The sequence below is a fragment of the Dermacentor variabilis genome, chromosome 9, assembly GCF_050947875.1.
Source record: "Dermacentor variabilis isolate Ectoservices chromosome 9, ASM5094787v1, whole genome shotgun sequence".
In the NCBI taxonomy this organism is placed as follows: domain Eukaryota; kingdom Metazoa; phylum Arthropoda; class Arachnida; order Ixodida; family Ixodidae; genus Dermacentor; species Dermacentor variabilis.
This window is the reverse complement of record NC_134576.1, coordinates 31,060,575-31,072,649: the sequence shown is the minus strand read 5'-3', so window position 1 is coordinate 31,072,649 and position 12,075 is coordinate 31,060,575. Positions and strand designations below refer to the sequence as shown.

Sequence of the window (12,075 nt, the reverse complement as noted above, 5' to 3'; positions counted from 1 at the left end):
AACTGACTGCATATTTTTTAGATTTTGCTAAAGCTTTCGACCGCGTTGCACATTCCCGTTTGTTTTCAAAATTACCTGCTATTTGCCTAGATTCTTTTACACTGTCATGGATTTGTAACTTTCTTTCTTTCCGCCAACAGTTTACAACAGTTAGCAATTTTACTTCATCACTCTGTGATGTAACTTCAGGTGTACCTCAAGGCAGCGTTCTTGGCACTTTATTGTTTCTCATATACATTAACGACCTGCCCGCTAACATATCTTCTCGTCTACGACTCTTTGCTGATGACTGCATCATTTACCGCTCCATTAATTCCATGGATGATCATCTCACCCTCCAAAGTGACCTTAACCTAATTTCCAGTTGATGTAATAAATGGCAAATGACACTTCACTCGAATAAATGCAAGGTTATCTCTTTTAGCCGCAAGCGTACCAATTCTAACTTCTCGTATCTCATAGATAGCACGGTATTGTCTCAGGCATCATCATATAAGTATTTAGGTATTCACCTCACGCATAATCTTTCATGGGCCACGCACGTCAACACGATTTGTGCGAAAGCTTCAAGGACACTGGGATATCTGTGCAGGGACCTACGGAATTCTCCTAACAATGTGTGAAAACTGGCCTATCTAACACTTGTGCGGCCACAGCTAGAATATGCAGCATCCATTTGGTCCCCACATCAAAACTATCTAATAAACTTACTAGAATCGATACAAAATAGAGCCGCTCACTTCATTACACGTAACTACAGTCCCCTTTCGAGCGTAACACAGATAAAACTTGATATCTCTCATGAGCCATTACATATTCGTCGTTCAATCGCTCTTTTATGCTTATTTCATAAATATCGCCACTGCACCAGGCAATCTGCATTACCTCTAGAAGCGCCGTCACGCATTTCGAGCCGTTTACATAATCAGTAAAGCATCAAGCGCATATATGGAAGAACACAAGCCTTCAATTCATCAGCCCTTCCACGTGTCATCGTTCTTTGGAATGATCTTCCCGATAATATTGCATCCATATGCAACCATCAATCATTCCATATTCAGCTGCGCGAACATTTTCAAGTGACATCGTGACGTTAAACCTTGTCTTGTATAAAATATTGCACTTTTTGGCTATTGTATTTTTGTAAACCCCTGCTTTATTATTTTTTTTTTTTTCTTGAGTCATGTGTCAGACATTTGTGCTGTATTCTTATACTTCTACTATTTTTTGTACATTGCTCTTATGTTTGTTGCTGCTTATTTTTATTTGTACTAGCCCTGTGCAATGCTTTCCCTTTTGCTTATTTGACCTGTATATTTTGCATTTCTTATAATATCCTTGTTTGTCCCCCTTACTCAATGGCCTCTGGGCCCTGTCAGGTATTGTGAATAAATAAATAAATAGATTGTTTTTACGAAGGAAAAGTGAATGATTCTAGTGGCACGATTCTGGACCGATTCTAATGCGATGATTAAATACGCTGGGTACGGGCTCAAATATGCAGATGCATATTTTAGTTTTGGTCTAATAATTGATTTATACGCAAGTGATATTACATGTGGTGGTGGTGGTGGGGGGGGGGGGTGCAAGACGGAGATGGTGCTTGAGAAAAGTTTTTTATTCGATACTGAAATGATGTTACCAATATAAGATAAATCATAAGACAAGGTTATTCCTAGATATTACAGACACAGACTGGTATTTTTCTTCATCTTTCTGGGCACTTGTAATTGGGTGTGCAAGTTATATGCTGGAAAATATGGTATGCTCAAGTAGTCAGTGAAGTCTAGTTGACCTAGTCCATCACTCCCACTGTCGTCCGTGCACATTATTGGAAATGCACACATGGCCAATATTTCTGGCTGTATGCACACATGGTAATCGTACGCACAGCACACCAGATGTGGAGAAAACGTGATGACAAATGTGTCGCAGCTGGTATTTGCACAAGAAAAACCAGAATAGAAATGGCTTGTGTAGCTCCACCTTTATTATGATTATGTTTGGCTCACTTCTTTATAATGGGTGGAAACAGATAATATTAATGTGCACCGCCACAAAACTTAGCACAGGCACTTCGCACAGCCGTAGGGATTATCAATTCCCATATCACAGAATCTAGCACTTTATCGACTGTCCGAACCACAGCCCCAGCAACGAATCTGTGTGATCCAATCTCAAAGGCCATACATTTATGTACTGCTAGCACCAAAAGCAACCAACATTACTGGGTAGAAGCAATTACAGGTGCCGGAAACCTGTCATGGCAGACATATTTCTGACACTGCCTTCGAGATCTGCAAAACTAGAAGTGCATAGTGTTGGAGGCCAAAAGTGGAAACTACAAAGTATCCAGATGGATGAGCACAGGCTTTTCAATTTACCTAGTATAATTTGCATTGCAAATTATGGGACTGCATGAATTTAGCAAAATAACGAAAATTTTGAGTTAAGCGAGATAGAATTATTGATGTGTCCCAATAGCTTGTTGCTGGAATCGTGATACATGTTACAGGTGCAAAATGAAACAGGACACAAAGAGAGAGAGTATGTTTGTGTTGTCTGCATCATCCTTTTGTGTTCGATTTTATTTTGCACAGGTAAGACAGGTCACACACAATAAAAGGATAAAAGGGAAGAATGTGCGTTTCCCAATTTCACTGCTGCACTTACCTTCGAATAAGCAAAGAGGAGCGCTGACAAACAATGTTAGTGGGATGCTTCAATACTCACGCGACCAGTTGCCTCTGCTCTTCGCCAAACTCTGGTGGCACTGTCACTACAGCAGGGTACTCGTCGCTGCCTTGGCTTTCAGCGACCTCTGTAAGCGAGCGAGTGACATCAATGCCAAGTGTCTCGCATTGCTTAAAGGGCTTCTGACCCACCTGAGCTCAAAAATTTCCTATATAGTGGAAGCTGTGCGCCAGTCTACAACGAACATACAACGGTAATGATTTTTCGAAATAGTGTAGCAATACGGACGAGAAAAATTAGCAAAAAAAAAATGAAGCACAACTCACAAAGAAAAGACAAAGACTAATACAACTCACAAATGTTTAATAGCGGGAAGGGTTTCACACGTACAGTCAATGTCCGATTTTTCAAGCTCCCTAGGGGCAGTGAAAACGTCCAAAAACAACGAATACATGACTCTTACTGCCCTCAAGGGCTCAAATGGCGACAGGCATGCCCAAAATAGCTCTGAAGGCATGCCAGGACACTTATTATGCATATCAATGCTCGTAGTACTGTGACAGGAGACATACTAATAAATATTCAGGAATACATACTGTGTCCCGTGACAATTGCCCCTGCCCACTCTTGGTATGCTTTACCGTGAAATGAGACTGTATTGAAGCAAAGCTGACTTTTGGGAAACGGTATTATGCAATGCGTCCTGCTTTCTGAGCTTCAAAGCCACTGGCGGGGACCACAAGAGCTGAGTCAACACCATTGCTGACAGCAGCGAATTCTTTCAATGAAAAACACGACACCAAACAGCTCGAAGCTTGGTACAAAACGTCCAAGCAGGTAGGCCTAGCACTGCCACGGTGGTAGCTACAGCTGCCAGTGGACCTGCATGCGAGAGCGCCTGTTCGAGGTGGCGAGATAACAAAATGCAGGTGGTGGTGACTTTGCTAACGCAGTTTTGGACATGTGGTCATGGCAAAAAGTCTAAAAAATCATACGGCAAAGAGTTCATGGGTACAAAAAAATGTTCTTATACATTGACTCTACGGGGTACATAGTGGTGCCGCAATGAGGTGTCCGAATTGTTGGGCACGCCCGAGAAATCAGGCGTCTGGAAAATCAGTCGTTGACTGTATATGACTTTGTCATACATGCGCCCAATAAAAATACAGAAACATCGCAAGCGGAACATGTGTAGGTCAAAGGCGGTTGTGCAAGAGGTCGAACTTTGAATTAAGAAGAGTGATCAATGGCTCGCTTATACAACAATCTCTGCTCTTCCTGATAAAAAAAAGAAGGGCTTCCAATGCAAGTCTAGTAGCATTGCCGCTCCTGCCCAGAATGAACATGGGCCATCATATGTGCGCCTTTGTCCTCTTTCTTCCTTACCTTTTGCGCATGCTCCCTTAAGTAGTCATTCTATGACTACTTAAGGCAACGTTCAGTTTGGCTGATATATAATGACACCTCTGGAGCACTTGATGAAGGGCTTCTCATGCCTTGTAAGGCTACCTCATCTGCTTTCACTGCCAATAAGAGGGCACAGCTTAGAAAGCTTGTTGGTGCCAGAAAAAAAAAAAAAAAAAAGTGGAGGCACACCATGACGGTTGGGAACCTTTGTAAGGTCGTGTTACACTTTGTGAACATACAGTATACCCACCTTGGGCATCGACTTAGGACGTTGTCTTTCTGTTAGCACTAATTTTCCTCAACAGCAAAGCAAGACCAGTCAGCAAAAAGACCAACAATTCTTCTGGTGCAGTAATATTCAAGTTGCAGGCAACTGATGAACAAGTCGTGACAGACATGGTATCTTGCTATCCTTCGCTACCCTCCCCACTAGCCCTCTCTCCTCCTTGATGAGTACTTTCACCAATTTCATGCACAGTAGCAAAACGTACAGTTGCATCAACACATCGCAAGAAAGGCTCCTCTATTGCCTGCCCCTAATTGATCGTCGCGCAACGCCAGCTGAATGGAAGCTTTATGAAAGTTTCAGTGGTGTCCAATGGGCGAGCCCCCCTCAATCCTCAGAATAGACAGCTGGCTTTTGTCATGTTTGCACTGTCGTCCTTCGTCAGCCGACCAATTAACAGCTTTTACCCTTGTAATGTCATGCGCAGCATTCTGATAGCGTCAAGACATGCGAAAACACCGGAAAAGTATGCGGAGAGCTGCATGGGCGTCGCCGTTGACGTGAAGTTCCACATGAAGTCCAAGGGCGATAACACCGTCACGGCACGCCTCACACTGTATGTGCCAGTGAAGGGATGCGAGTTGAGCCAACAATCACGGCTTAATCTTGCCCATGTGAAAGAGATGCAAGCAAGGAGGAGGCGCATTGTTTTCCGTCGTGCACAAGGCACCCAACATTGCGAAGCACCGGGGATAGGGGAGAAGGGCAGGGTTCTACACTGGCTGCAACCGCGCATGTGGCGGCTGCATGTGGTTGCACGGCCATATCTTGATAGCGATCTGCGTCGGGGGCAGAGGCCAGGTGCGGTGGCAGCTCGTAGCTCTGTGCGTGCTACATGTTTTGGGCACTCACTTTTCGTTGAAGCGATAGACAGCACGAATGTCACTTCACTCGCTGCTACTACTGCGTTTCCTCACGCCAGTGTTTTGACAGCGAGTTTGTGCGGTTATCGAGTCAGATGTGTTCACGTTTACTTGTGCATGCGTGACACCATGCTTGTTAATTTAGTTAGTGTGCCTATGTTTACAAGTTTAAACGGCCGATAAAACTACTATCCTTACTTCATATAGCTGTGCGCTAATTTGCGGTCGCAATCATTGCTTCGCCATTGAGGCAAAACTTCTACTTTTTTGTATTTAGCTTTAGAAATAAAAAGCATCACAATATGAGGGGCAGTTAAAAAGTTCCCGGAATGGTGGTTCAGGTTGATAATGTGACGACCTATGGCAATGCTTACCTAATCACCTTCGAAGTAAGACCTTTCTATGCGCACACACTTGCTCCATTGCTCTTGCCATTGTTAGAAGCAGCGGTAGAAGGCTTTTTTTGGAATCTGTCAGAGTTTAGCCATCACATTTGCTTTTATGTTCTCCGCGGTTGCAAAGCATGTCCCTTTGAGGCCTATTTTCAGGGTAGGGAACAGCCAAAAATCACTTGGAGCGAGGTCCGGTGAGTACGGTAGTTGACAACTCTAAAAATGGGCCTCAAGAAGACACGTTTCACGACCGTGAAGGACAGCAAAGTGAATGAAACGGTTATGGTACGACAGATTCCAAAAGAAGCCTTCTACTGCTGCTTCCAACAATGGTATGTAAAACCCCAAATTCCGGTGTTTTACACGCCAGCACCCCAATATGATTATGAGGCATGCTGTAGTGGGGGAATCTGGATAATTCTGAATATCTGGGGTTCTTTAATGTGCACCCAATGCACAATACAAGGGCATTCTTGCATTTCGCCCCCCTAATACAAAATGCAACTGCTGTGGCCGGGACTAAATGGTCGGTAGTTTTCTCGGCGAGCCCAAGAAAACTACTGAACAAAAGGAAGCTCCATGTCGCTCCCAAAGTACAATGTGTATTGTTTGTTTCTTTTTACATTCCTTGCAGTGGACATCGCAACGGTCTCACTCGAGGCAGACACCTGAACTATTTCAAAGTGAAAGCGTGTGTAAGCGACACCGTCCGGAAAGTGCAAAGTGCGACCATGTGGCAGGACTATGAGTACAGAGGCTAAATTTCTCTGTGCGCGTAGCTAGTATGGCTGCAGAAAGAAGCGCGAAAAAAAGGAAGAGACACGCCTCCATTGCTGGGCGACACTTGCCTGGGCGGAGCATGCGCTCGCAAAACCCGATGCGTTGCTTCCTTGGAGTAGGTTGAAACAACAATTCTCTCCAGCGTTTTTTTTTTTTTTTTATTGAGTGCTGTCTCAGAATTTCAGAGCCCATGCGCCATGGCATCCACTTTCTGCACCTTGTCGTCTGCTAGCGTACTGTTTTGGCTGCCGTGAAAGATACACGGAAATCTAAGAATCCCCAGACTTTGGAATATTAGTTTACAGTACTGAGGCGTTCTTAAAGGGCCCTTCAGCAGGCCCCATAGCGAATTTTGGTTATACGCTGGAAGTTATTATGTGTCCTCTAAGGAGCGTTCTGCCCAAAAAAATTCTTCAAATCGGCTAATTACTAGCCGGGATAGAATTATTTCAGTGCAGCGAACCCATGATTTCAACAGGTGGGCTCCACTGCCAAGCAGAACGCTCTCTATACTCGCCTCGTCTAGCCTCCTCAAGCAAAATTCCTTCCCTGCGTTTTCCCATACCGGAACTCGTGGATCACGTGATGCATATGTCACGGCCTTCATTTTTTTTTCCTTGCTTTTTCTTTTTTTGGCGCTACGCCTTTCCACTGACGGCATCGCACGCAAGCTGTTGTCTCGTTCACGCAGCGAACGATTTTGTGCGTTGTGCACAAGGAAACATGACTAGCGGTATAATTCAGTGCTACACGAATACCGAGGCAGAACAAGTGGATCACAGAGCATGATCATGCGCTGGAACACGGTAGAAAATGATACAGTCTCGGTACCTGTACACGTGACCGCACGACTGTGGGAACAAGCAGACAAAGCGGAAGTACATCTCTCTTGCTTCGGTGCGAAGTAAAACAAAAAAACACGCAGACATTCCATTTGGGTGTTTTATTATTTCTCTAAACTTCAATTCGTCAATTCAAGCAACAGATCGCATAGATAACAGATGTTGTCTTGAATAAGTCTCGAAGTCACGTGTCACCACAAGCAACGTCACACTGTGGACCTGAGTACGTAGGCACAGGGACGCGAGTACGTCACTGTCCGGCTTGGAACACGGCAGCCACGAGGAGAAGGAAAAACGGCGTTCGGTTTGGAATTTCAGATCTTTCCGCGGCATGTAGCAATGTAATACTTTGCAGACACAATCTTTATCACGCAATGTATGCTCTGCACTTGTCAGCTCAAAATGGCCAGACCTAATGAGGGGCCCTTTAACATGACACGGAAACTGAATAATGATCGTTATTCTGAAAAGTTTGGCATTCTGAAGTTCGTAGTACTGAAATATTTTTACGTTTAAACCATAAGAAGTCAGCTGAGGATTTCTGAAGTTTTTAATGTGGTGTCCATAGTAATGAGATTTTACAGTATTGCATCAGAAGTCAACATGCAGCTGTTGCCATCTAGTAGCGGCACGCAGAAGCATGCAGTGTGCGAAAATTCGCCGATGCATGTGTGCAGCATCGGGACACTGAATCTGACTGCTTCTCCGTTGGAAATTTCCTTTTTTACAAATTCAAAGCTGCCAAGTTGGGGGTGCGGCCCTTACACAAGCCTATACAGTATACAGTGCAGTCTACTTATAACGATACCACATATAACGATATATCGGTTATAACGATGGGTCGACATGAGAGTGTCATTTTATGCATTAGGTCTATGGGGAAAAAACCATTTATAACGATAGGTTATTCACCTCATATCAGATATAACGATCTAAATTTTGCCGTCTGGACGGTGTTTTCCGTGCCAAATAATTGTAACATTCGCATTGTTTAGTTCCCTGAAACGAACGATGTTGAGACGAGGCGATGTTTATCTCCGTAAGTTTGTATCTGCCGCCATTACCGCGCAGCACGTCCCGCCCCGATCGCGCACCGGAGAGTACCTGAGTAGGCGCAGTGCGCCACAAGATGGCGCTAGCTGCTTCATGCGCGTCGGCCACAGTTGCTCTGAAAGAATGAGAACGAAAAAAAAAAGCGACAAGCAAAGCGGCGCGGTGGTGCCCGTCCCACATCTCTCCCTCTCTCACGATAGCAGGCTGACTCCACAGAAGCAGCGTGCAACCAACAGTTCAAACCACTTCGAAGATGGCGCCGACAAAGAGCAAAGCTGTGTCGCTGGACACGAAGATGGATATTTTGCAGGACTCTTGATGCGGCTTCAAGGTGAGCGCCCTTGTGAAGAAGTATGAGCTCGCCCAGTTAACGATATCAACCATCTTGAAAACAGGTAGCACCGCGATTGTGAAGGCAGGAGCTATCAGCGGCCATGCTGATCAGCGGAAAAGGGTTATAGACCCTCTGTACGCCAATGTTGAAGAGGAACTTTACCAGTGGTTCATCACCAATTGCTTCAAAAAGGCGGGCTTTGTGCGTAAGGATGAACTTCCCCAACCCACTGAGACCAACACGGTGGAAGCCGCTGACATAACCGAGCTCTGGGGGCTCGTTCCTACTGGTGACACAGGTGGTGCGTCGAAGGAGGAGTTTTTGACTGCAGACAGTGCTGCCGCGTTCTGCGATGAGGTCACCGACGAGGCGATCGCCGAAGATCTGCTGTCTCGACAGACGGCAAAGTTGTGCGACGATGGTGACGGCAGCAGCGACAGTGACGAGATTGACAGCGGCTCCTTGACCCCGACCTCGATGTCCATGCAAAGTGCACTGTCATCAATCGACTCCTTAATTGATTTTGCGCATGCTAAAGGATTACCACCAGTGTTCGCGCAGCCGCTGGAATTCATGCACACCGCGGTTGTGAAGCTGAAGCTGCCGCAAAAGCAAGTGCAGATTTCGGACTATTTTGGCGCGCCTAACCCTTCACACGGTCATTACAATAGAAACAAAGTTTGTTTTTCACAGCCTACTTTCTACATCATCTATTCTTTAGAGCAAGTAGCGAATTCGAGTTCGGAGCTGCAAAGGTATGTTCCGCGTCTTTTTTTTTTTTAATAACTGCAGTCCAGATATGGCGATTATCGGTATATCGATCATATTTTTTGTCTTTCTCGATATCGTTATAAGTGGACTGCACTGTAATGCTTTTGCATTAAAAACAACCCTCCCAGCGTTTCTTTCCTCCGGCACCGTCTCGGGTTTTTCAAGCCCATGCTACGCATCGTCCACTTTCTGTGCTTTGTCATGTGCTAGACTACTGTCCCGGCTGCCGTAAAGACAGAAATCTAAGAATCTGCATTTTTCTTAAAAGAGTGGAACCCCATTCATACGTTTTTCACCGGACCGAGGAAAAAAACGTAACAGCTGGGTAAACGCAACAGTGAGGAAAGCTCCGAAAATGAATGAAAAAAGTGCAGCTTCAACTATAGACCACTTATTTCCACAGAGTGTGCTTAGCACTTAAAAAAGTCTAGAATGGTGGCTTGCTGTTTCTTTCGCTCGCTAGAAATCACCACACGTTTCTCAATAGCCTGCAAGGCCGCATTGCTATCAGCATCGCTGTGAGGTGCGACGTACCTGCGGAGGAGGTCCAGAGCCGCGATGGCTTCTCCAAAGCTAGGATTTGGCAACTCCCCGGCATCATGCGGCTCGTGCTCATTGTCGTCACCGGGCCACGGCAATGGCAACGGACGAAGGAATATCCGCGGGAAACTTTTCCCTCTTTGGCGTAATCATGCTAACATGCTAACGATTGTTTAGTATTGCTGCGGAGTGCAGCCCGAGCAGCCCGGTTGCGCGCAGCGCGGCGTGGTTTCACGAGAAATGTAAACAAGAGAGGAGAGCTGGCCCAATAGGCGGAGCAATGCCAACTTCCGTCTTCACTTTAGCTTCACAAAGAGCGACGTCAGGGCCTCTGCTGAGTTTTCTTTCTCCGTGAGTGACCATAATAACAGCGATGATAGTGAGAGCATTTTTCCCGAATGGCCACCTAGTGGCGGCCTCTCGAATTGGCGTGCGGCTTCTTGCAGCCAGTTCCATAGCCAAGCCCGGCCAAAACTCATCAAAAGCCAAAATGGCGGTTGGAGCGTGTTGCCTGCTTTAGCCGAGGCGGGTTCGGGGTGCTAAGTTGCGACGTATCATGCGGAAACGTTTTCACAGCTACTACGTAACAGCGGAGTTCCTTATACATTGGATCCTAGGGACGCTATGCCGGGACCGGATGAAAACGACGTAGCAGCCACGAAAACGCAGCAGTGAGGAACGTAACAGCGGGGTTTTACTGTATTAGTTCGTAGTACTCAGGCATTGTTAAAATGAGACAAAAACTGAACGACAATCATTCTGAAACGAAAAGTTTGGTGTGCTGAAGTCTGTAGTACTGAAATATTTTTACACTGGAACTATAAGCAGTCAGCAGGGAATCTTTAAAAACCTTCTTAATGTGGTTTTCGTGGCAACAAGGTTTCACTGTACAACAAAATTCTCGATATAGCAAAGTATTTAACCTTTTACAACTTCCTGTCCATAGAAAACTGTACTGAAGAAGGACTGAAAAGCGGGCGAGTCGGAACCTATCCATTCTTGGGCAACACACATACAAATGAAACACGAGAAAGAAGACAGGACCAACACTTGTCAAGTCTTCTTTCCTGAGCTTCATTTGTGTGTGAGCTGCCCAAAAATGAACACTATGTATGCTGAAATTCAATATAACGAAATTTCCCTGCCACCATGAAAGAATACGAGACAATAAAATCTAAACTTCCGTGGAGCAGATGGCCTAATGGTTTAATTACATGCTGCTGCTTGCGAATGGACGTCTCAAATAATGCGCCGCAGGATCGAGAATGACCATCGAAGCAGAGCTGCATCATGTTCTGTATCATGTTCAAGTGTGATGAGATTCTATCGTGCCCCGCCAGATGCATGCTTTGGGTACAAGTAAAAGCACACAAGAGTGAACTGAGAAGGACGGTGGCTTGATGAGCACCGTTTTATCGCATGAACGAGGGCAAACGTCGGGAGGCGAGCAAGCGCATGGTAACGTGATCAACGGCACACATCAACTTTTCTAGCATGGCCATGGCTCTGCGCATAGCTGTCAGCATGGCAGAGCGCATACGCGGCCTGCATGCCCTGTTTTAGAGGTAATCTGCCACGTGTGCAAGCTGAGATGGCGTAGAAGTGTGTGCTGTCTTCCTACACGGTTAGTGCTGGAGGTTGCATAATCTCAAGTTTCGGAGACGGCATTGCAGCGAGAGGCAGATGAAGTATTCACCGTCCATTGCCAGTGCTTTTCGCGATAGCGTCGTCCAACTGTGAGTGAGACTACCATCTGTGAGGGCAAAGTGGATGCAAAAGCGTGGCTGGCTTAGATTCGTACCACTGATGTAAAGATGCCGTTGACACGACATAAAACCGCATCTTTTGTAGTAGACTTCCAAATTCAACAAATTTTTTTTTCTCATTCGAATTAGCTTTTTCCAACTGCATGATCGTTTGAAAAATTTTTCTGGCCTCTTCTGTGCAAGAAAAACCTGTTGGTGACTGTAGTTATTTGCATAAAAGATCGAATTTAAGAATAACGAAATTTCAAAATAACGAAGCAATTGCTCGATTTTACCGAATTCATTATTATTGAGGTTTAACTGCATACAGATAAGCTATTGACTACTCACATTATATAGAAGGCTCG

General features: G+C 45.3%; 1 protein-coding gene across 2 annotated transcripts in view; it reads right to left on the bottom strand.

Moving 5' to 3' along the window:
* LOC142592567 (heat shock 70 kDa protein 14-like) overlaps positions 1–12,075 on the bottom strand; it is a 91,582-nt gene that overhangs the window by 64,309 nt on the left and 15,198 nt on the right. For both annotated transcript variants that reach the window (XM_075704093.1, XM_075704094.1), the window contains exon 5: positions 2,734–2,821. In XM_075704093.1, coding sequence (XP_075560208.1) covers positions 2,734–2,821 — 88 coding nt within the window. The remainder of the gene's footprint in view (positions 1–2,733; positions 2,822–12,075) is intronic.